Source organism: Ailuropoda melanoleuca, chromosome 16 (genome assembly GCF_002007445.2).
Source record: "Ailuropoda melanoleuca isolate Jingjing chromosome 16, ASM200744v2, whole genome shotgun sequence".
NCBI classification, from domain to species: Eukaryota; Metazoa; Chordata; class Mammalia; order Carnivora; family Ursidae; genus Ailuropoda; species Ailuropoda melanoleuca.
This window is the reverse complement of record NC_048233.1, coordinates 34,338,020-34,364,338: the sequence shown is the minus strand read 5'-3', so window position 1 is coordinate 34,364,338 and position 26,319 is coordinate 34,338,020. Positions and strand designations below refer to the sequence as shown.

General features: G+C 36.6%; 1 protein-coding gene across 5 annotated transcripts in view; it reads left to right on the top strand.

Annotated features, from left to right (window-relative positions):
- ADAMTS20 (ADAM metallopeptidase with thrombospondin type 1 motif 20) overlaps positions 1-26,319 on the top strand; it is a 175,399-nt gene that overhangs the window by 74,619 nt on the left and 74,461 nt on the right. For 4 of the 5 annotated variants that reach the window (XM_034645966.1, XM_034645965.1, XM_034645964.1 and 1 more), the window contains 13 exons: positions 394-535; positions 1,931-2,035; positions 7,133-7,278; positions 8,431-8,612; positions 8,711-8,847; positions 10,900-11,017; positions 13,047-13,142; positions 16,157-16,323; positions 16,475-16,604; positions 22,974-23,100; positions 24,855-25,065; positions 25,205-25,369; positions 25,842-26,006. In XM_034645966.1, the coding sequence (XP_034501857.1) occupies positions 394-535; positions 1,931-2,035; positions 7,133-7,278; positions 8,431-8,612; positions 8,711-8,847; positions 10,900-11,017; positions 13,047-13,142; positions 16,157-16,323; positions 16,475-16,604; positions 22,974-23,100; positions 24,855-25,065; positions 25,205-25,369; positions 25,842-26,006 (1,891 nt within the window). The remainder of the gene's footprint in view (positions 1-393; positions 536-1,930; positions 2,036-7,132; positions 7,279-8,430; positions 8,613-8,710; positions 8,848-10,899; positions 11,018-13,046; positions 13,143-16,156; positions 16,324-16,474; positions 16,605-22,973; positions 23,101-24,854; positions 25,066-25,204; positions 25,370-25,841; positions 26,007-26,319) is intronic. The other variant, XM_034645963.1, reaches the window with a different exon arrangement.

Sequence of the window (26,319 nt, the reverse complement as noted above, 5' to 3'; positions counted from 1 at the left end):
TTTAGAACTATTAATGTACTTCCTCAAATGATTTGAAAATTTTTTTCCACATCTTGACAATTTGGGCATTAAATATAAGGCATTACTGTTGGGCAACAAAATAGATCAAAAGTGTAGAGTGATTATATGAATAGGTTTCATAAATTATACCCTGATGAATTTGTTATTGTTCTTTTTAAGAATTGTATCTTCAAAGCAGTTGTGGGGCTCAAATGAGAGCAAACACCTTAAAGTCCTTTGTGAACTGTGAGGTTTTCTTCCTGACTTTTATATGAACTGGTTTTTAAATTATGAAAAAATACTGATACTCTTTGAAACTGTAGAATATAGTAAATGTGATAAAGAATCTTATGCATCCACATATATTCAGAATATTTTCTGTCATTGGTACAGTACTGGTCATGGGGAATGCCTTCTTGACAAACCAAATGGAAGAATATATGATCTGTCTTCACAACTTCCTGGATTAATGTATGATGTAAACAAGCAATGTGAACTTATGTTTGGTCCTGGATCGCAAGTATGTCCCTACTTGGTAAGAAAAAATTCTGTCCTTTTTTTTTTTTCTTTTTTGAAAAATATAAAGTTATGGTTAGAATATATTTCAAAACTGTACGTTTATTCTCTTGAACAGAAGGTGAACTAAATGTATCCTAGAAGTTTGTAAGTCTTAGATTTGCTGTTTGCCAGAAAGGCGTTAAAAAAAGGGAAACTAAAATTTATTGTTTATTATATGCCATGTCCTATGTTAGGTACTTAAAAATTGTCTTCATTAACCCTCACAAAATCCTATGTGAAGTATTACCATTTAAAAAATATACACCAAGAGCTTATTGAAAATTAAAAGCATTCAAATATTTATGTTCAAATACTATTTTTTTGGGTGGGGGAGAAAATTTAAGTGTCTTGATAATGAGTTATATTAAAGGCTCCAGGAACCTAACAGACTACATTTTAATTTATATAGATTTGAATCCATAGAAATGAAATTTAGGCCCAGTTGTTATTACTAAACTTTTATTTTATAACTTTGAGGATTTTTCATAGGTTAGATACACTCCTAGGTCATGAGGGTCGTTGAAACAGGAATGCAGCCTCATTCGCTCATTGAAATATGTATCCCCAGGGTTCAGGATCTGCCACAAACTAGGGGTCACAAACTAAATGCTTGTTGAATGAATGAATAACAGTAGTAAAACAGTGCAGGGATCGGCAAGGAATATTCCACATAATAATATTGTTTTTAAAATCTTAAACTTATAATAAAAAATGTTACTAAGCTTTTAAATATCCACTACGGAGGAGGGAAGATTTAACTTAATTCTTTTGCTACAGATGCATTTCTTTTTTACCTGACTTATACACTAAATAAACTTTGAATTTAAATTCAGAAAAAGAAGAGAATTATCTTGGGTATAGCTCCTGTGAACCTCTGTGGATTTTGTTTCTTGTGAAAACTTGAGAACCCTTTGTTCAAAAGTTGAAAGTATGCATTATATTCACATAGTAGGAAACCAGTATATATTATACAGTATTTCTATGCACATTATTCATACATTCTATCATCGTATCAAAAGAGGCTTTTGGAAACTTCTTGTGAATAACATTTAACAACAAAAAGTCCTTTAGAAAAATGTTTTGCAAAGAGAAAAATGTCTCCCATAATTTTAAATATTTCCACTCTAATTTTTCTCTCCTCATTGTTTAATGTATGATGAAAGTCTAAAAGTTCTTCAAAACTACACATTGCCATTTTATGTGTTTAGAGGTAAATTGATGACAAGAATTTCAAGATTTTTTTGCTGATGATTTCTAGTTCTGACCATGAAACCATAAAATATGTAAGATCTACGTATAAACCAATGCATTGCACTAAATTGATCAGGTGGTTCTAGTGTTCTTTTACTCTTGCCTTTTTGTTTCTCTGCAGAAGCAATGCAGACGTCTCTGGTGCACTAGTGCAGAAGGAGTTCACAAGGGCTGTCGCACTCAGCACATGCCACTGGCAGATGGGACGAACTGTGGTCCTGGGATGGTAGGTTTTCTGGAAGGGTGAGTCTTGTATCAGGAGATTATCCAAGGATGTGATTGCTCTGCATTTCAACACTCTTCATTGTTCGTCAACTTTTGCTGTAGTGAATCAATGCTGCCATGCTGATTTAATATAGTACGCAGTCAAGTGAATTAAATTTTTAATTTTACCTTTTTTTTTTAAGATCTAGCAAATGAATGTTATAGTTATATAGGTAACAACATAGATATCTAAGTATATTATAGACTTGTTAACAATGAGTATAGACATAAAGGTCCTAATATTTCAGCAATTTCCCCAAATTCAAGGGTGTTACCATTGTATACATTTTCTCCCATAAAATTCAATTAAGTATAGTTGAAATTTTTAAGTGGCTTCTTCAGATATTTATTGGTTGTAAATGTCTTAAAATATATCTGTAAAATTGCGTAAACATCCTACATTTTTACCATTCTAACATCAGCATGAAATAATCTAAATCTGCAAATATGATGCTGAGTGATAGGGTTTGCCATGATAAACATGTAAGGATGAAGTCAGGTTGTACTTGGTGCTTCAGAATGAAGGCAAGTTCCTTTGGCCTTGGTAACCAGTGCTGTCTGCACTGAATAAGTTTTAGTCTGCTCACACCTTCTCTGAGCTACCTCAGCACAAACAGAGGACTTGCTTGGTTGTTGGGTTGGCTAGTGCTGCCTCTTTGGTTAACTTCACATTGGGTACAAGTAGAAACTTGAGATAGGTTCACCAGCTGACCTTGTGCTCTACCAGCTGTTGCTTATTGAAATGTTTGTACCCGCTACTGCCCTTGTCTCTGATGCCTTCCATCATGTTTTCCATGAATATAGCTTGCATCACAAATGAATTGAATATTTAAGTTGTATTTGGGACTTCAACAATGTTTGCAGTAGCCAAAGTACTCTGAAATGGTGGAACATTATTTTAGGACCAAAATTCTAGTGGACTTCTTCAGTTCATAGTTTGGAGCTAGAACTGAATTTTAATGTTTGATCTTTAATATCCATATCATTTTAAACTTTCGCAGGCAATGTATGAAAGTTCCAGTTGCTCTGCATTTCTTGCCAATTTTTGATATTGTCAATCTTTTAACAGAATAATAGTCATTTTAGGTGCAAAATGGAATATCATTGTGGTTTTCGTTTGTATTATCCTGATCACGTCAATCTTGAGCACCTTTTCATTTACTCACTAGCCATTTGAATAATTCACCAGTGAGGTGGTTTGAAGGGCTTGGATTTGTTGGAATTCAAGGTAAATGTGTTGAGATACCGGGACCTACTTTAAATCCTATGTAGATTAAAAGCAGAAATGGCATTTGGGGTAAAAACATGTGAATCATGATAGATATAAATTCCTTTTTCTAATTAATTGAAAATAGTGAGCTCCTACATGTTAGCCATTTTCAGTATTCAATGGGCCTTCTATTCAAGAGAAATTTTAAATAAATGTCCTATATTATACCTTAACACTCTTTTAGTCTCTTTATCTTGTGACTGTGTTACATGTAAGGCTATCTTTTAAATACTTAAAAGTGGTAGTAGGGGCGCCTGGGTGGCACAGTGGTTAAGCGTCTGCCTTCGGCTCAGGGCGTGATCCTGGCGTTATGGGATCGAGCCCCACATCAGGCTCTTCCTCTATGAGCCTGCTTCTTCCTTTCCCACTCCCCATGCTTGTGTTCCCTCTCTCGCTGGCTGTCTCTATCTCTGTCAAATAAATAAATAAAATCTTTAAAAAAAAAAAGTGGTAGTAAACCCACTTGCATGAAAATATGGTGGAACTCACCTGACAATGACTTAATGTACATGGTTGTACAATATAGCATCCTATCTTTTTCATTCTTGGATTTATCAGAAATAGTGCTCAGGGATTATTTGAAATGTTTCTGGAGATGCCTCCAAAATTACATGCACATAGTACCTTCTATTCTGAGATTTTCTTTTTGTTCACTTCTAATATGGCTTTCTCATTTTGAATGATTTGTTCTAATGGAGGACACAAAGCATTTTTCCTGCTAATAAGCTTGGTTATAGGATTCATTCATTCAACAAAGATTTATCAAGGGCCCACTATGTGTCAGGCACTATTCTAGATGATTAGAAAACACCAGTGAACAAAAGAGAAAAGATCCCTGCCCTCATGGAGCTTACATTCTAGGGGGAGACTACAGTATTACAAACAATATAATATTACCATAAAGCCGATAAGTGTCATGAACAAGAAAAAAAGAGCAAGAAAAGGACTGGAAGTTTTGTGGTAGGAGAGGGGAGGTTGCAATTTAAAATGTAGTGGTCAAAGTAGGTCTTATGGGAAGTTGCCTCATGAACTGTCTTACAGAAAATGAGGGAGTTAGCTATGGAGGATATTCTGGGGGAAGTGAGTTCCAGGCAAAGGGACCAGGTAAGCTCCTAAATCCTGGAGTTTTGGTGGAATGTTCAAGGAAGAGTGAGGAAAGACATTATGGCTGGGGTGAAGAGAGATGTATAGGAAGTAACCTGAGGAGTATTCTGCAGGGCGTTTTGAGCCATTGTGAAAACTTTGCATTTATTCAAAGTGAAATAATTGAAGGATTTGAGCAGAGGAGTCACCTAACTTAATTTTTGAAATATAAGTTGAAAAGGACCATTCTGATCACTGTTGAAACTAAACTATAGGGCCAAGAGTTGGAAACAGGAGATGTGCTTAGAGAGGTATGGCAGTGATAGAGATGACAGGATGATGGCTTACGCCAGAGTTGGGATCACTGGGGTGATGACTGAAAGGGTTTTTTTTGTTTGTTTGTTTTTGAATGAATAAAACTTATTGATCACTTATTGACATATTTAATGTGAACTGTTAGAGGTAGGATGACTGTTTTTAGCTAATCAACTCAAATCAACTCAGCAGAATTTTGAGGGGTCAGCAGTTTGGTTTTGGGTATGATGTCTGAAATGTTTATTGGACATTAGAGTCAAGATGGATAAATAGCTGTATACATGAGTCTGGAGCTCAGGAAAGGGATCTAGGCTGGGAGTGATTGTTAATAAGGAAGAATAAAGGACCAAGATCTGAGCCCAGGACATTCCAGCATTGAGTGGAGCCCTAGAAACCTAGATGGGTGGGGGCGGGGGGGGAAAGAATGATACTGCTAAATCAAGGAAGACAGACTGAGAACTGGCCATTGGTGATGCACACATAAGCAGATCCATGAAGGGTGGGACCATGAGAGCACAGGCATTGAGCATTAGACAGTGAGCATGGACAGCTCTTTCAAGGAGAAACAGGACAGCTAGTGAGAAAAGTTAGATCTAAGAGTTTTGTTTTTAAAGAGAGAAAATAGGGGCACTTGGGTGGCTCAGTGGGTTGAGCATCCGACTCTTGATTTCGAGTCAGTCATGACCTCAGGGGTAGAGACCGCATCACGCTCAGCGCTTACCGGGGAGTCTGCTTGAGGATTTCTCTCCCTCTCTGCCTCCCCGTTTGTGCACGTACTCTCTCTCTAAATAAATCTTTAAGAAATAAAGGAGGGGAAATAAGTATGCTTGTATATTGAGAATGATCCAGTGGAGTACTTCTCAAATTATCTGTAGTAAAGGACCAGTGTTTTTAAAAATTTCTGATAATTTGAACTGATAGTTTTAAAAAATGATAAAAATGACTAGGAAAACAAAATGAAAAAAGACATTTGAAATGTAAGCCAGATTTTTCTATGGAAAACAATGTGGCACATCTTCAAATAAAAAATAGAATTATCTGACCCAGCAGCACCTAAATATTGTATATCCCAAAGAGCTGAAAACAGAGTCTTGAAAGAGATCTCTGCACACTCCTGTTCATATCAGCATTATTCACAATAGCCAGGAGGTGGAAGTAACCCAGTGGCCATCCATGGATGATGAATGAATAAACAAAATGTGATCTACGCTTACAATGGAATATTATTCAGCCTTAAAAGGAAGGAAATTCTGTCATGGGATAACATGGATGAACTTTGAGGACAGTATGCCAAGTGAAATAAGCTAGTCACAAAAAGACAAATGCATGATTTTAATTATGTGATATTAATATAGAGTAGCTAAATACATACAAACAGAAAGTAGAATGGTGGTTCCCAGGGGCTGAGGGAGGGAGGAGGAGAGAATGGGGGCAGTTAATTGTTTCAAAGGTATAGAAGATTCAGTTCGGAAAGATGAAGAGTTATGTGGATTGATGGTGGTGATGGTCGCACAACAATGTGAATGCATTTTAATGCCACTGAACTGTATGCTTAAAAATGGTTAAGATGGTAAATTTTATGTTGTGTATGAAAACAAATATAAGCCAACTTTAACTTTGATAAGCATGAAATTACTGTCAAAACCCAATAACGTTTCTAAATGCTTTCAATTTCCGTACTCCTTGCAGTGACTAGTTCATAGACTGGCAACAGTGCATGGACCCCTTTTTTGTTAGCTTTGATCTAGAGGAGACTGGAACAGTGATGATGTAGGAGTGCTGTTTTGAGCAGTGAGGGGTTGGGATTAAGTGCACAGGTAGAGGGATTGACTTTCCCTAGGATCCTGGATTTTTCACACACACTAACAGGTGGGAAGGCTGAGTACTGAGCCCAGGTGCTGTTCGGTGGGTAAAAGGAGTACTAGGAGACTGTGAGCAGATTCTTCTGTACATTTCCATTTTCTTGATGAAAGTAAGAAAGTGGTCATTGAGACTTTGGATGCGATGAAGTAAAAAGTTAGGTACAAGAATGGGACAGTGATCTATATCTTTGCACAGAAAACCAGAACCACAGACATATATTGTGTTATTCACTTAAAATTCCATGTTACTATACTTTCCCCATACAGCAGGTCTTCCCTCTGCCATTGAGACTCAAAATCTCGAAGGCAAGGGAAATTTCCTATTCTTTCTTCATTCCACAGATCTTTTTACAGTTACTTAGCAGATATTCAGAAAATATTTATGAGCGTCAAATGTAATCACATTTCTGAATTAATATTGTGCTTTCATTTGTATACATTTTCTTTATTGATATTTACACTATTATAATTACTGATATTCTAATTGGGTGCATATGAATCATTGTGTTTGTGTTTTTGTTTTTTAAAGCATTGCCACCATGGGCTGTGTGTAAACAAAGAAATGGAAGCACGTCCTGTAGATGGTGAATGGGGACCATGGGGACCATACAGCTCTTGTTCAAGAACATGTGGAGGTGGAATCAAGAGCACAACCAGGCTCTGTAATCGCCCCGAGTATGTCTTTTTTATGTCACTGTAAATTAAGATTATCTCAAGGCACCAGAAAGTAAACATCAGTTTCATTCACTTCTAAACTGGAGGTCAGTCTGTAAGTCTCTGAGATTTGGAAAACTTCCGGAATACTTTAAGCCATATTCCCTTATCTCGGTAGATTCAAACCTTTAAAAAAATAATAATAATAAAATAACTCGCTTAATCTTTACAATATGAATGGAGATTTAGTGTAAAGTTGAGGAAAGTTGTAAAAATGACAGTACTATAATGGCATTTTTACATTTACTGTATTTCCACTGAAGTTCCTGGCTTCTTTAAAGGTGTCTTGGCTCTTCTGCATAAAATACGTATTTTCATTACCCGTTTTTTTTTTACTGTCTTATGTAGTTTGACATGTTGTATTTTCTTTCTCTGCTTCTCCTGTTATAGATGCATCAGTGTTTTTAGCTGGAATAAGTTCTGAAGCATATTTTCCCCCTCATCGAAATATTTAAAAGAATATAGAGATTCCATAAAGATTTATAAATGTGTTTGTTATATAAATTAGTAAGCAATAAAGACTTTTTAATGCATAGATAGGACACACTCTGAAGTGATGTAGTTCGTCTGAATTTCAGAATATCTAAATTATGCCAGAAGTCTTTATATTTAAAAAATGCTGACAAAAAGAGTTCTTATTTTCCAGCATAAGTTGAAATAAAGAGATGGATGGATATAGATTAATGCCACGAAACTCTTTGAAGTGAGTGATAAGTAGTATATATACAACAAAGATGCCCATATATTTCTTCAACATGGCATCGTCTTTATCATCCGTGGTTCACTGGGTCTTTTTGTACCCCCTCCCCCCGCAAAATGAACAAACCCTACATTTTAAACAAATTCCCATCAGTTCCCTGTGAGTTCACCAAGTCACAAATAAGTTATCATTGCTGCCCTGCAGGCCACGGTATCCACCTGAAGATGAGTATTTTTACAGTTTATTAGCCATTGAACTGCTTAAGAACCATGTAACATACTTCTGTTAAACAAAAAGTGTGAGTGGGACATAGGTGGTTTTCCAGATCCTGGGACAGAATGGAACAGTTTTAGAAGGAAATGGCAGAAAGAATATTGTACTGATGTGCTTTAAAATGTAATGAATTTGACTAGGCCAAGAAACGGAGGAAAGTACTGTGTGGGCCGCAGGATGAAATTTCGATCATGTAATACTGATTCATGTCCAAAAGGCAAGCAAGACTTTCGAGAGAAGCAGTGCTCTGATTTTGATGGTAAACATTTCAACATCAATGGTCTTTCCCCTAATGTGAGGTGGCTTCCAAAATACAGTGGGAGTAAGTAGTTAGAATATTTTTTGATGTAAAAAATTTCTTAAGACCTAGGAACATACAGCTGTCTTATCGTACACCCCAAATTTAACTTTTTCTTACAGTTGCCATAAAAGATCGCTGTAAACTGTATTGTCGGGTTGCTGGAACCACTAACTTCTACCAGTTGAAGGATAGGGTTGCTGACGGCACTCCTTGTGGCACCGAAACTAATGACGTCTGTGTTCAAGGCCTCTGCCGGGTAAGTGAACTTAACGTTTAACGTGACTGTCAGAATAGTCTTCTTTTTCTCTAACCAAATATTACCTCAGAATACTTTCTTGTGAATTCCAGCACAGCACCCTTTAGTGCTATCACCCTATCTTGAGGAGTGTAGTCAGAAGCCTTTGTCACTTAGGCAGCTCTCTGTCATCAAGAGTGACTCATTCAACATTAAGACAAGTTTAATGATTTTGGTTTGCGTATGGTAAAAACAAAACCAGTCATGAGAATTGGCTTCTTAAAAAGATGGAAAATACTAGCACACAGGGTTGTAAAGTCCTTTGGCTACTTCAAATGTGACCTTCCTTGGTGACCCCTCCTCGTTGATCACTGGTGTTATTCCCCCCTCCCTCTTTTCCTTTTTTTTTTTTTTTAAACATCTATTTATTTTAGAGAGCGGCAGGTGGAGGGAGTGGGAGAGAGAAACCTAAGCAGATGCCATGTGGAACCGAATGTGGGGCTCGATCTCATAACTGAGATTATGACCTGAGCTGAAACCTAGAGTCAGGCACTTAACTTGGCTGTGCCACCCAGGCAGCCCTCACCCCTCCCTCTTTTCATCCTTGTCTTTTACTTCCTGGGTATATTCAACAGACATTCACTGAGTACCTACTAAATGTTGGATACTGTTCTAGTCACCCGGATGAAAGACTACAACAGAGCCATAAACTCCAAGGTGGTCACAGATTTGTGGGGAAATAGACACATGAACAATCTAAATGCAGGACTATGGGGTCATCAGCAAGGTGGCAGAGGGATATTGAGGAAGGAGTGTTTTGTGGGGAAGTGTGTAAATGTTCAGAGAATGCCCATGGAGGGTGTGAGGCTTGGGCCAGTTATTGAGGATGAATAGGTTTTAGAAAGGTGAGGAACTAAAGGACTGGTTGGACGTAGGGACTAGCTATTAAATGCACCTTTTTGCTAAAGTCCTGGAGGTGCCTAGAAGGATTTGGAGTTGAGTGAGGGATGTGATTTGATCTGCACGTTAGAATCTTCAGAATATACTGGGTTAGGAGAGGATTCGAGATGGGTCGGCCACTTCGGATTCTAGGTGAGAAGCAGATGAGACCCTACATTGAAGCACACGCATTGCAGAAGGTGTTCTTAAAAATGGTGAGCTTGAGAACTAGGATAATGAATTCTGTCCAAAGAATACAAATGTAATATTATGAACTCATTCTTTGGGTGAAGGTACCAATTTTCTTACCCAAACATCTATTACCAGTTACCTGGTGATAAAATGCTTTGCACTCAAAGGTCTAATGAGCTGTTCAAAGGAAAGGAAACAAGAGACTAGAAAAAGGGTCCTCAGTGGCCTGAAAAATTTAAGTTTTATCTAAATTAACAGCACCAAGCCCTACACAATGAAAAACAATGATTATCTGAACTTGCAGATGCATATTACTTTCAGAACATATCTGGTTGAAGTTCATTTTGGAAATATGCACATTGTGTATAAAAGAATGAGGCTTATGAAATTTTCTTTACTGATCATGAAACTTCAGAGGAGCGTTCTAAAGAACTAAGAGCTATTGTAGTGTATCTGCATGGAGAACTGCACTTGTTTTTTTAAGCCCCTGAACCAAACCATTCACTTTCAACCTTTATCCAATTATTCATTCTTTACAGAAACACAACTTATTAGGCTGTTTATTAATTGGAGAAATAAATTTTCAAGTGTACTCAATTTATTTCCAGAGTTCTAAGATCATAAGTTTAAAAATCATGAAAGACCTCTTTTTGAAGTTATTTTAAATGTGTTACCTATATAATCATACTTTTTTGTCTCTTTGAATTACATTTCTTTAAAGAATGGCTTAAATGGACAGTGGACATAGGAATTATTGTCCATGTTTGTTACAATGCAGATTCCTAGTGTTCTACCTCCAAGGACTTTTAATTCAGAAAATCTGGGAATCTGCCTTTTTAAATGCCATCCCATGTGATTTTTGATGCAAGGGGGTATGTGGAAGCACCATATTTATAATGAGTCACTTTTATAATACTGATTATAATCATTGTTATTTTGAAGCAAGCTGGCTGTGATCACGTGTTAAACTCCAAGGCAAAGAGAGACAAATGTGGAGTGTGTGGTGGGGATAACTCTTCATGCAGGACGATGGCAGGTGTCTTCAACAGTGCTCATTACGGTAAGCTGTGTATTTGTTTTTAATTTTTCCTTTTATTTGATATAATAATAGCATATATAATGAAGGCATAATGGTTTTTTATTTTACCCTCTCTGTACCCTTAGTTCAAAATGATTAGTAAAAATTTCCTAAATATAAAAATCATAAATATAAAAAACAAAATATTTTATATTCTTAAATATAAAATATTATACCAGATGTATCCTTGTATTAATGAATTCATCTGATTCTTGAAAATACAAGTAGGTACATTTATTAGAGTAATTCCGGTGCTATTTGACAATGATGTTTGAATAGTCCCTCAATTAATAGTGTCTTTATTGCTGTTCTTGTAATTTGATATGCATATATTTATGGTTTTTTTTTTTTCAGGAAACTTGCTTTCAATTACTTTCATCATTTGAACCACTTTTTTCTATAACCTGTCTTATCTGCTGTGTTTCTTATTGCTGTATTAAAAATGATCAGTGAACAGTGTTAAGTTAGTATGAATTGCTTCAATTAAAGCAGTGCAATTTAAAACACTAAATTTATATTTTTATCTGTATCAGAAGTACATCTTATACTTTGATGCTTATGAATCTTAGTTACTAGATATGACATTATTTTTGTAGTTAGGATTCATTATTTCACGGGAGCCATACACATTTGATCCCTTGTTAAAACCAATGGCACATTTATGTAAGTTTGGGCTGTGTTCACTGAAAAACAATTTTTTTCTATTTAAAACCATATCTGCCAAAATAGGATCAAATATATAACCTTGCCAAAATTGTATTATGAATTAATCAGTTTGCAAATGGAAAAAGATATTAAACTCATTTGTACAGAGCAGCATTTGTCACATTTCTGCCCCCTGGTGGTAGCATTTGTCTTTCACATTTGTGATGCCGAGGAATTGCTTTCTTCAAAAACCATAACTGCAACGACATAAATAGGAGGTAGTAGGAATATTTTATAGTGAAAAAACCATAAATTAAAATTATTCTTATAGACGGATTAGTTTCAGCCAATATGCATATAGTGTATGCAGAATCAGCAGACCATTTATCACTTTGTATTTAAAATGTAGTACCTTAAACAGATATAAAGAAAAGCACTCTAAAAATATACAAGGTAATCTCACATCAGGGCTGCAAATTTAATCTTTTTAAAAACTTCCTCTTAATTTCATCCCATATTTATCAAGTTTGTATATGAGAAAAATTCATACAACTCCTTTTACTCATGTATTGAAGGAAAAACGAATAAGGAAAAGGAACAATTTAGAATAATCTCTAGAGCAAAATTAATTGCTGACTTAAAATCTGAGACTATTTGGAAAACTATGTAATGAGTGTTGTGTAGGGAAAACACTTTTTTGTTAATATGTAGTATTTCTTCATCTTTCGAGCACTGCCAGTGTTGTTGAATTTGGTCTCATAAAATAGAAATATTATTTTCATTTCCTTCACATAAACGTTTTATTTTTCTCATGACAATTTGTTAGTAGACTTTTGAAAGTAATGTAAAATTTTGGGGGTAGCTATAGGAATTCCTGCTTACACTAGAAACTAAAAACTTAAAAAATGTTAAGTTTTGTTATTTTCCTGCTCACTGAATCTCTGTGTAAACGTAATGCAATGACCAACTCTTTTGATATCTTTTGGACTGGTGAATAACATTTGAGATTCTCTATTTTTTCCTCACTGGGAAGTATAAAATCTAAAAGTATTAGTGTTAAATTTAAAAATGAATGTGTTCCAAATATCTTAGGAACTATACTATTAACTCCATTCTCGTTCTGTGTTCAGAATTTTTTAAGAAAAAAGTGTACCTTAAGGATCCCAAACTCTCTATTTCTAGACAATCATTTTTTCTCAATCCTTATTAATTGTGTAATGCATGAATTCAGAAAGAGTAAACACTGTATCATTTTTCAAAGGTAAAATTAAGTCTGACTGTGCTGTTCATGTTTTCAGTTATTCAGCCATCATAGCCTCTGGGCCATCAGCTTATGAAAGTTAACATATATAAAATTATATTTCAGGTTATAATGTTGTTGTCAAGATTCCCACAGGAGCAACAAACATTGATATTCTTCAGCACAGCTATTCTGGAAAACCAGAAGATGACAATTACCTTGGTAAACATTTCTAGTAAACAACAAATACGTGATTCGTGTGCAATTTCGTGGAGGTCTGCGGTTGATCTAAATTCTTAGAAGGCAAGAAGAGTCCCTTGAACAAACATGCATTTCAGTTCACACTGAGCTTAAATCATCTTGACTTCCTATACATGTTTTCCTCTTGAGTTATATGCTATATCTTATTTTAAAAACATTGAACAAAATTCTGAAAAATTTGCTTTTTCCCCATAAGAGTGTTTTAAATAACCAAAGGTTATATTCAGGTAAAGTTGCATGTATATTTAGAAGAAAATTCTTTTCTTCTTATCTAAAATTAATTATAGACTTCTTTATGGTTAAATGTTCTTTAAAGAATTTTATTAAGTGTTTCTACTGTGTATCAAAGTACTTAAATATAGACTTAAGCACTTATGATTTCGCTCATGTAGAATTTAAAAAACAGACGAACAGAGGGGAAGGGGGAAAAGGGGAAGCAAAACCAAGAGACTTAACTATAGAGAACAGACTGAGGGTTGTGGGGGGGGGATGGGCTGAATGGGTGATGGGCATTAAGGAGGGCACTTGTGATGAGCACTGAGTGTTGTATGTGAATGATGAATCACTGAATTCTCCTGAAATCAACATTACATTATATGTTAATTCACTAGAATTTAAATAAAAACTTGAAACAAAATGCTTAAGTTAAAGCAAGACAAAAAAACAATTGATTTCAGATTTTTAAATGTTAATGAATATAGCCCCAGTGTATGGTCCTTTAGCTACTTCTAGGGTATAGGCTTCTTTTATGTTTATTTTTAGAAATTAGCTTTTAGCCTTAAAAAAATTTCACTTAGGCCCAAAGATGAAAAGAATGCTTTACAAACCTTTCCTTCTGTCTGGGAAATAACTTAGTATTGACTTTATCAGCAACTCACCAAGCTGGACTAGCGGGTGGTATAGAGCTGATATTGAGAATACCTGCTTCATATTAATGTGAAATATTGGCCCAAGTTATCAATGCTATTAAGTGGGGAATCTGAATCTATAATGAACAGCTTATCACAAGACTTAAATTTGACATTATAAGGTCAAATGCAAAGGGCACAAGTGCTTCAGGGTTGCAGAGTTTCCTTTTGAGATGATGAAAAGTTTTAGAAACTAGTTAGAGGTAGTGGTTGTATAACATGAATATCTAAATGCCATTGAATTGCTCACTTTAAAATGGTTCATTTTATGTTATGTCAATTTCCCCTTTATAAAAAAAGAGCAGAATAAATTTCTCAAAATCAGATGTAAATATTTTGATATATTTTCCTTTTACATCTTGTTGCAGTTTTTTTTTTGCCAAAAATATTACCTGGGTGCATATACATAGATGTATGCAACCATATCGTACATATTTACCATGTTGCTCTTAGGTTCCAAATGTGATATTTATGTCTTCCTAGGAATGGACAACAGGTTCTGCCCAAGTTTAAAAATTAGAAATGTTTACCAATAAGGTATCAATATACTTTGTAAAAGAGGTACTCATGGAACTATCAAAGTCTAGCTTGAGCAAATACGTGAAAATATTAGAAGGGATTTGTAAACACTTATATTTATGAAATTGGCTTTGGTAACCAAAAGCAGTGAAATGTATATATTTTTTCTCATAAAGTTTTATTTCTCTTAATTATAACTAATAGCTCCTTAAATAGACCTATCCACTTTTGATAAAGTACAGATTCTTTAGAGGAATTCTCATTTTATAGGATAAATATAGAATTGTGTTGGTTTTTGATTGAACTCAGTGTAATATGAAAAGACAGTCCATACAGACACAGAAATGCCAAATTTGGCGATAACCCTTTCGAGGTTGCTTTTTCCAGGGGTGTAGTATTTATTATAAAGCTTAGTGCTAGGTAACTTGTATGCTTTGGATGTAGAGTTCCCTGGAAGGCCAAACAAATGTTTCCCAAAGAGGTTGTTTTTCCACTGAAAAATATATAAGTAAAGGAAGCAAAATAGTATTTGGTTAGTACAGAATTTTTATTAGCATAACACTTCAAATATTATATATCCTTTTGAAAATTAAGTGCACGGTGCTTTACAACTTACTTTTACAAACATTTTCCAAATTTGTGATTTAAAAGACTGATTTAAAAGTAGGAATATCTGTGCCTGCTGCAGTTAGGAATCTAAGCAAGTGGTTTGTCCAAGATCACATAGGAATTAATTGGAACAGCTTGAATTTAAACCCATTATTCTAACACCAATTTAGTTTCACTTTACTACCCCACTACCGTGGACACCGTGCAATTTTATGTCTTAAAAGGATATAATTGTGAGTGCATACTAGGTTATTTTATGTATTTACACATAAAATTTTATACATGATATATATGTCTTTTACATTATATAGCATATAAGTATACACAAATGCATATTTGACAGGCTTATATTAACACGTCAATGGGAATGAGAACAAGGGGCCAGAACGGAGAGATAGGAGTATTCTGGAAAGCAGTCATTCAATGTATGTCAATAGTGAGAGAGTTCTTCTCCATGAAAAAGATCCAGACATTTATACAGAGAATCGTATGGTCATTGCATAGCTCCTTAGAATATTGACCCCTAGAATTTTATAGCTTTGTACATTTTTTTCCAAGAGAAGCATAAATGGAACATTGCAGCTGTCTGGGTGGTGGTCTTTTCCTCACCGTTGATGACCAGGACTGATTGAGCTGATGTGTCCTGGGCTCTCTGATTTCTGTTTTTCCTCATCTTGTATGTCACTCCTGAAGCTGCAGGCCTCTTGAAAGTTGACATTCTCTGAAAAGTATAGGGTAAATTTAAGATCTTCAGCTGATATGCAGTAGCTTCCCTTCATATGGATTAGATAACACATTGTAGTAAAATACAGTTTATTTCCTCAAAATTAATTTATATTTACAGTAATTTCAGAAAATGATTTGCATTTTAAAAGTTAAAATACTTTCTGTATTGTTGACTGTACTGTTTTACTATTCATAAGTACTATTCTTTTACAGCATTATCTGACAGTCAAGGGAATTTTCTTTTGAATGGGAATTTTGTAGTAAGTATGTCAAAGAAAGAAATCAACATACAAGGAGCTATTTTTGAATACAGTGGTTCAAACAGCTCAATTGAAAGAATTAATAGTACCGATCGGCTGGAAGAAGAAGTTGTTTTGCAGGTAAATTCTCAAGAGTCATTAATAAGACTTAGTTTTAATCCTATTAGTAAACTGATGGTTAAGGGCTTTGCATTTATTAAACATAAAAATGATGTCTTTGAAGAATATCTTTTTATGATTTAATCATATGCTCCTGTGTATTTCTTTTGAGGTTTTGTGTGTGGGTAATTTGTACAACCCTGATGTACGATATTCCTTCAACATACCTGTGGAAGAGAAGAGCGACCTATTCACGTGGGATCCATATGGACCGTGGCAAGATTGTATCAAGATGTGTCAAGGTACACTGGTATTAAGTAAAAGAGAAGTTGGCCTGTGCATGCTGGTGTAACTTGGAGTACTTTTGGGGCAGTTGGCCTGTGGCGTCCTCCAGCTGTCTACACACACACGTCACCACACCAACATACAGAGGTTTTTCTACCCTTTTTCTTCTACTTTTCTACCCATTCTTTCTGATACTTAACAGCCTCATTTATCTCTCTCCTTTCCAACATTCTCTATTACTGCTTTTTTTCTCTCATTCTTTCTTAGAGTTAGAAGAAGCTTCTCTAACTTGTATAGTAATCCACCCCACACCAGCTTATTGGTGGGGGATACATTCCAAGACCCCAAGTGGATGCCTGAAACTGTGGATAGTATCAAACTCCATTATGTACTGTGTTTTTCCTATACATACGTATTATGATAAAGTTTATAAATTAGGTGCAGTAAGAGATTAACAATAATTGATAATAAAATCAAACAATTATAACAATATGCAGTTGACCCTTAAATAATACAGGGCTTAGGAGTACCAACACCCCATGTACTGAAAATTTTAACATATAGGGGCACCTTAGGTGGCTTAGTTAAGTGGCTGCCTTCGGCTCAGGTCATGATCCTAGAGTCCATCTCCTTGCTCAGTGGGGAATCTGCTTCTCCCTCTCCCTCTGCTCCTCCCCCTGTTCACGTGCTCTCACTCGCTCACTCTCTCAAATAAATAAATCTTTAAACAAAATTCATGTAAATTTTAGACTCCCCAACAACTTAATTCTGATAGCCTACCGTTGACTGGAAGCCTTACCGATAACAAGTAGTTAACACATATTTTGTATGTTATATGTATTAAGTACTGTAGTTTTAAAGTAAAGCAAGGTAGGGAAAAAATATTAAGAAATTCAGAAGACAAACTACACCTATGGTACTATAGTGTATTTATCGAAAAACTATGTGTGAGCGGACCTGCACAGTTCGACTATGTGCGAGCGGACCTGCACAGTTCGACTATGTGCGAGCGGACCTGCTCAGTTCGACTATGTGCGAGCGGACCTGCACAGTTCAAATGCATGCCATTGAAGGGGCACCTGTACTTAATAAAAGTTCTGTGAATGTGGCCTCTTTCAAAATTTATTGTACTGTCCTCACCCTTCTTGTGATGATGTGAGGTCATAAAATGCCCATGTGATGAGATGAAGTGTGGTGAATTGTGTAGGCTTTGTGACAGCGTTAGGCTTTATTGACCTTCAGACGGTACATTAGAAAGTAGATAATTTTCTGGACCGTGGTCGATGCAGGTAATGGAGACCACAGAAAGCAAAACTACAGATGAGGGAGTACTAATGTATACTCTTTCCCAATGAAATAAGTGTTCTATCACCCGCTCCCCTCCATATACTTTCTCAGTAACATATCTCCTCCTTTCAGTATTGGGGTATCTGACATCCTTTCATTCTTTTATTTTCCTTCCATGACCACAAGAAAATACATGTACCGTTGGCATGAATAACTGAAAGGAGCATGGCGGGAAATGGAAAAGCAGGGACATTTACAGTAGTGAAAGAAAACGAAGAGACTGGAGTCTTTGGGAAATATGTAATTATGGATACTTAATTGTGTAATACTTTTCAAATCAGTAAGTTTGAGGGACTAATTAGTTTTTAATTAAGACCCCAATTCTGCATTCAAGTTTTAAATTGTAGTGGATAAAACCAACATGAGTAGATTTTCTTGGCATAGGTAGTAAATGCAGTGCTACAGGCATGCACAGAGAACCACAGAAAAGATGGAGCAGTTTGTGAGGAGATTCAACCTGAAGGTACAGGGGAGTTTGGTGCAATGGAAAGTAGTTCTCATGGGGACTGGAGAAAAGTTTTGGGAATTAGGGGAACAGTGGTCCAGAGGAGAGGGTGCTTAGAACTGTAGAAATGAGCTGAAATAAGGTGGGTAGCCAGAGGCAGTGACCATGGGTGATGGGAATGTGAGGGACAGAATAACAAACTGACCTCAAGGTCCAAAGAAATCATGGTGTCCCATTCAGAAAAAAAACACAGGCTTGGTCCTGTGATGTTGGGATAGTGGTGCTCAGAATGCTTGCATGGCAATAGATGTTTTCATGGGGATGGTGTCTCTGGAGGGAGGCTGCCATAAATGGTGCAAGACCAACTGGCATAAATACCAGAAGGAGGAACAAAGTTTTGGTAATGGAGAAGAAATTCATTTGACAGAAGAACCCTAGATATGCCTTACAAAGGGAATGGAGATTTTGGGAGCAGGGAGCAGCGTTCCAGCACTGAGTGGGTACACTGGTCTGGGGCAGTGGATACAGGGAGCTAGGAACAAATCCCAACATCAGGTGACTGAAGGAACATGCAAAAATGTGGGGAACGCACAAAGTAAAGAATAGCAAGATCCAAATAGAAGGTTGGACGTGACCTGATGAAATGGTTTGGGTGTCTGAGCCAGAAGGAGATCTCTTCAACAATTCTGGGCTGGAGGGGAAAAAACTATTCGTTCAGTTGCCACAGAGTATACTATGATTATATTCCCTCTTTGTGCATCACTTTTTAGTTTCTCTAGAAGGAAATTCTCTCAGGGGCACCTGGGTGGCTCAGTTGGTTGAGCATCCCAATCTCGATTTCAGTGCAGATCATGATCTCATGGGTCCTGAGATCGAGCCCCTCATCAGGCTCCGCTGTGAGCATGGAGCCGGTTTAAGATTCTCTCTTTCCCTCTGCCCCTCCCCCACCCTGTGTGTGTGCACGTGCACTCTCTAAAAAAATAAAAAATGAAATTCCCTCAGTTTTGTTATTCTGTGTACTGAATGTAACAAGTTCCCAAACTTTGTTGTCGCTGTTTTAAGATTTTATTTATTTATTTGAGAGAGGTAACAACAGAGAATAAAAACAGGGAGGGAGAGGGGGAAGCAGGCTCCCTGCTGAGTAGGGAGCCCACGTGGGGCTCTATCCCAGGACCCTGGCATCATGACCTGAGCCAAAGGCAAACACTTACCCGGCTAAGCCACGCAGGTGCCCCATGAGTTCCCCAAATTTTGAGAGCTATAAATTTTATCTTAATATTTTCGAGTGCATTATCTATCAGTTTCAATTTTCTTTTACTTTTTAATCAGTCTACTGGTAATACGGCCCCCTTTTCTCTTGCTCTAATTTGGTTTTTTGCTTTTAGTCCTTTTACAAGGCTGTCATCCTGAACTTCCCTTTCATTATTGTTCTGGGGATTCTCTTCTGTGTTGGATTCCCTGTTTCCTCAATCCCATGAATTCCTCTTTCTACTTCCCCCACTGGTGGAATATACCCCTCAGGATATTCCTGAGAAAGAGAGGTAGTTTTTTGAGACCTTTCATATCCAAAAATGGCATTATTCTATTCTCACATTTGATCAGTAGTTTGGAATAAATTCTAAGTTAGATTATTACACTTTAGAGGGTTGAAAATCTTGTTTTCTGGTTTCCTGTGTTTCTGTGTGACACTTTCCATTGTAGAAGTTTTGTGGCTCCTCTCTTTAATTCTAGTGGTATGAAATTTCAGGACGATTTGCCTTGATGTTGGTGTGTCTTTCATCTATTTAACTAGGTCATTAGGATGCCATTCACATTTGGAAACAGATTCTTTGACTTGAGAAATTTTACTGTGTGATTTCTTTGGTAATTTCCTCATGTTGAATTTTCTCTTACATCTTTCTGAAATTTGTTTATTTTAGATATTCAACTTCCCGGACTAATCACTATTTGCATTATTACTTTTCTGAATTTACATTAACGTCTTGCTTTTGTTTCATAGATGTTTGATATGTGTCTCTGACAGTATTAATCAGTCTTTAAATTTTCTTCTGACATAATCTGTTTCCTTTTAGTTTTATTTTGTTTTTGTTTATTTGGTCTCGTGTGTGTTAGTGGATTTCCTGAAATATCTGCTGATCCTCAGCTAATTTTTTCACGTTTAAGACTAAAACACTGATTGAAAGTTCCATGTTGGTCAGACAAGTCAAGTAGGACCTCATTATAGAGTAATTGGATCACTCAATGGCCCTTTCATGTGTCATTGGAGGAGAAGCCCACATGTCATTGTCAGTTGATCTTTTGTGGGGGGTAAAGAGCCTCTCAAGAGCAGAATCTTCTCATCTTCTAATGGTCAGCAGGGAGACTTGGGAACCATAAAAGCTTGGGGCCAGAGGGAAATAGAAACAGAGTCCAGTAGGCCTTGTTCTCATCATTCAGTATGGAGACTTTTTCTTAATTCCCCTATTTTTAGAACAGTGCTTCCCCTGCTTCCCCGAGCTACGTCTATGCCTTCAAGTTCAGTTTCTCTAGAGCTTTGCCGTCCAATATGGTAGCCACTAGCCAAATGTAGCTAGCCCATTGAAATGTGGTGTAAGTGTGAAATGCACAGTAGATTTTGAGAACTCAGTATGGAAAAAAAAATCAATTTTTATATTGATATGTAAAAATGATATTTTAGATACTTGAGGTTAAACATATTAATATTAAATATTTTACCTGTGTTTACTTTATTAACATGACCACTAGAAAATGTGAAATTACATACGTGGCTCACATTTTATTTCTATTGACTAGAAGGGTAGGAGTCTAACTATGCTTCATAAATACTTTTCAGTCCATTATCCAGCCTACCCTTCACACATTCACCTCTTCAGCAGAACCTGGTGTTTTCAACCCTGGGATTTTCTTGGATTCTATGGACTGAATGGTTTATTATTCACTTGTTTCCTCCACAGGCTTAAGTTTCAGCTTCCTTGGCTGTGTTAGTTATTTCCATCCACTTTTCATATTCAATATTTCCTTTTCTCACCTACTGTGTTTCCTTTTTTTATTCTTTTTGTTCTTTTAGGTTTATTCCTTTTCAGAATTCCTTATGGTTTTTTTCAGATGGTATTTAGGAAGGAGCAAAGATAAACATGCATGTTCATGTTTAGCTAACAAAGTATACAGTTGAACTTTGACGAAACAGAAACTTGATCATGTCACTGACTGCTTAAATTTTGTCCTGTCTCCTTATTGCAGAAAGTGTAAAGTTTTGTCTACGCTGGCCCATTATAATTACTTAGTTTTGCTTTCACTGTGCTTATGTTGCATACAACCAACCAGCAAATCTCAATGGCTTTGAAAGACAAAGGTTTATTTCTTGGTCCCACTAAGTTTTAGCTGCTAATTGACTATGACTCTTCTCAGCTTGGTATCTGCATCCGTGTCATTTAAAAACAAAACAAAACAAAACTATATTTTTTGAGCAGTTTTGGGTTTATAGAAAAATTGAGCAGAAGGTACAGAAAATTCACACGTTCCTCTTTCACCTCCCCCCTCCCATTGCCCTTTTAACATCTTGAATTAGGCACATTTGTTATACTTGATGCATTATTAACTACAGTCCATAGTTTACATTAGGGTTCACTCTTTGTGTTATACATCTTATGGGTTTTGACAAATGTTTAATTGCACGTATCTACTATTACAGTATCATGCAGAATACTTTCACTGCCCTAAAAATCCCTCCCTCTATGCCACCTCAAACCTGACAACCAACGATCTTTTTAAAGTCTGTATCTTTTCCATTCATGATTCCAGGCTGAAAGATCAACCCCATCTGGGAAAGGCTGTTTTCGAGAGAGGGGAAAGGGAAAGTGAGCTGGGCAGAAGTATATAGTGGCTTTTAGAGCTTTTTATTTTTTTTATTTTTTATTTTTTAAAGATTTTATTTATTCGACAGAGATAGAGACAGCCAGCAAGAGAGGGAACACAAGCAGGGGGAGTGGGAGAGGAAGAAGCAGGCTCATAGCGGAGAAGCCCGATGTGGGGCTCGATCCCACAACGCCGGGATCACGCCCTGAGCCGAAGGCAGACGCTTAACCGCTGTGCCACCCAGGCGCCCCTAGACCTTTTTAGAAATGGAAAGAGTCACATCCTTTTGCAGTTGGTTGGCATAAGCCCAGTCAGTGAACTGGGAAGTATATTCCTCTCATGGGAAATTATAGTAACATTGTAGTAAGTAGAGATATGCAATTCTCTAATGAGGAAAAAGGAAGCAAATAGGGAATAAATAATGTAGTACATAGCATCAGTGCCAACGCTGACGACTCAGTTCTCCACTAACTGCTCCAGCCAGCTCTAATGAATTTCTTTCTATTCCATATCTGGCCCACCCTCCTTTTGTCTCTTTACTAAGCAAACTCCTCAATCTTTCAGGATTCAGCTTGCTTACTCCAGAAAGTCATTCCTGACTATATTAATACCCTCATCTACCCTGTATCCTGTGTTGGAATTTTTTTGCTTTCTTAGCTGAATCCTTTCAGCTATTAGCAGAAGTAAATAATTCTAGAACATCTGCTTAAAAAGGACTTTCTTTTTGACTTTGGCGAAGGTCTTCGCAGAAGAAAAATTACCTGCATCCGGAAGAGTGATCACATGGTAGTGTCTGATCAAAGATGCGACCACTTACCACTTCCATTGTTTGTGACCGAAAGGTGCAATACAGACTGTGAACTAAGGTAAAAGAAAAACGTATGATGTAAACAGTTATGTATAATGTAACCAGGTTAAAATCAATAAGTGAGATAAGATGGAAAGCATCTAGTACAGAGCCTGCTCAGATGGACGTGTAATTAATGTCTGTCCTGTGTCCCTGCTAGTATAAAATTTCAGGCTCACTAATCTATTGTGAAACTTGGGAACTGATTTGAATGTTTGTTCATAGTATTTGATGAATACCAGTACATAGGTCTCAAAATTTTATGTAGGAAATGGATACAAATTTGTAAAATATATGGGTAAACTCTAATCTTAAAATCCATGGTTTAAAGATCTGAAACAATAAATTTTGTAGAGTGTGGAATGTTGTGTAATTCCCTGTGAACTTATGAACCAATGAACTTTAAAAGTTTGAGGGTTAAAGAATCAGTAGATTAGTTTCTTGATCTTATCAATTTTTGTCCATTAAACATCAAGAAACATCTAGATTATGGAGAGGGAAATATCCACTTTTAAATTACCTGTCTTTTGGTGGGGGTTGTGGGGGCAGGGTGCGGTAATTGGTCTTAGAGCCAAGCTCAGAACAACCCGTTCTAGTGAGTGACCATTAACATTCAGGGATGGCCAGAACCTCTCATTCAGCAAGGAAGATCATTTTTATATATTTATGTTGTTTGAAGACTTAATGGAAGAGCTGCTTGAGTAAGTCTCATCCACTTATTGCCATGGAGTGAAGCACAGTGAAATCCTCCAGATGCTATTGGGAATTGAAACAAACTCTGTGAATTCTATGCTCTGTTATACTGTTGCACTCCTATTGTTTGATAGATTGCTAGACTATACTTGGGATAATTTGGCAAAAACTAGAAGATTTTTACTTGCAGAAAAAAAAATGTTTTCTCTGAAAACATATCTAAAAATAGATTACAAGAATGAGAAAATGTGATAGGCTTTACAAAAACCTAGCGTGCCAACTGTTGAAGTCTTGGTCTTATTGGTGCAGTCGGATTCCCAGATATTTCCTGATTGTGAAATACTTGAATGTGGTTGCATAGAGATACTACCTGATTGTGAGTCAGATATATTCGGTCTTAAATCTGCCACTAAGTAATTAGGTAATCTTGATGTAACCCGGTTGTTTTCAAAGCCTTTTGGGAAAGCGTGGGGTTCCTTGGACCTACCTCCAAAGGCACCACCAAATACCAGAGTGAAGTCACTAGGTAGAATGCTGCCTATCTCCAGCTTTAACCAGACCACCTCCGTTTTTATATATTTGGAGAGCAAGTTAGATTTTATTTTGGGGGGGAGAATGATTTCTAACGGAAGTCAAGCATTTGTATCATGTGAACACACATCTCTGGGCCTCATTTTCTCATCTATAGAAATGAAAGTTTGGCTGGGGCGCCTGGGTGGCACAGCGGTTAAGCGTCCGCCTTCGGCTCAGGGTGTGATCCCGGCGTTATGGGATCGAGCCCCACGTCAGGCTCCTCTGCTGTGAGCCTGCTTCTTCCTCTCCCACTCCCCCTGCTTGTGTTCCCTCTCTTGCTGGCTGTCTCTATCTCTGTCAAATAAATAAAATCTTTAAAAAAAAAATGAAAGTTTGGGCTTATGTCAGAATTTTTCATCCAATGATATATCAAGTATTTTCAGGTGGCTTGTCGATCAGTTCTAACAGAATTTTCAAAACTGAATCGTATGCATGAATTTCTCTGAATCCATTTTTTAAAATTGCATTAACTGGCATCCCTAAATGTGATAGCATCCTTTTTTCTAGGTGGCATATCATTGGCAAAAGTGAATGTTCATCCCATTGTGGTCGAGGATATAGGTCCTTGGATGTCCACTGCATGAAGTATTCCATTCATAAAGGACAGACTGTTCCTGTAGATGACCGCTACTGTGGTGACCAACTTAAACCTCCCACACGAGAGCCCTGCCATGGTGACTGTGTCTTAACAAGGTGGCATTATTCAGAATGGTCCCAGGTATGAATAACCAGTAATGCTTAAGAAAATTTGGCCCCCCCCTTTTTAAAAAATATTTGTTACTCTGAAGTGTATTTTTGTTAAAATCTAATTTTTTTCATTTATCACCACTGGTTTTTGTTTTTGTCCTTTAAATCAGTGTTCCAGGAGTTGTGGAGGAGGGGAAAGGTCTCGAGAATCTTACTGTATAAATAACTTTGGTCACCATCTTGCTGACAGAGAATGCCAAGAGCTTCCCCGAGTGACAACCGAGAATTGCAATGAATTTTCCTGTCCCAGTTGGGCTACTAGTGAGTGGAGTGAGGTAACATTGAACAGATGAGGCTAAGAAATGTTATAATATTTTGTAGGAAAGCTTTGCAATTTAAGGCTTTAAAGAAGTGAAAAATAATCTGTCCTTGCTTTGTAAATAACTATTATCTAGGCAATAACAAATTAATGGTTTGTTCTTAAATTATTTATACTATCTGGCTAACAATAACATTGATTGGTGTTTAATCACTAACCATTTTCATAAAGTCCCAGTGTCTACAGTAGCTTTAGATATATACTTAAGGTTAGTTTTATACCTTTGTTTCTAGGACAAATGGATGTTGCACTGGGATTTGGGCAGCAAGTGGCTGATTTTACCTGGTGAATATCTCTGGAGGACTGAAGGGAAAATGTTAGGAATGGTCTTTCGTGTGCATTTTAATGTGTGACTTGATCATTGTGTCATTTTCTTAGGCATTTATGTTGACTAATATTGAAAATAATGATCAGTTGTGTTCTTTCAGTGTCTTGTTACATGTGGAAAAGGAACAAAACAGCGGCAAGTGTGGTGTCAGCTGAATGAAGATCACTTGAGTGATGGTCTCTGTAATCCAAGTACCAAACCTGAATCTCTGAGACCGTGTGAGCTTCATACATGTGCTTCCTGGCAAGTAGGACCGTGGGGTTCTGTGAGTATGAGAATGGTTTTCCTGATTTAATTCATCTTTATAGAATAGCACCAACATTGTGGTGTGTTCATTCTCTTAATGGATGCAGCTAAATTGGGGTTGGTTTTTTGGAAAAATATCCTTGATATGTAAACTCTTATCTACACAATTTTATCAGTGGTAAATAGTTCAGCTGTGGTAAATAATTCAGCTTTGCTTTTGAACTCACTTGTTAACCAAAATGCTGCAAATTTATTCTTCAGCTTTGTTTAAACTATAAATATTTTCAACTTCTGTGTCTGAATTAGCTTTACTGCATTTAGCGTAGGCATTG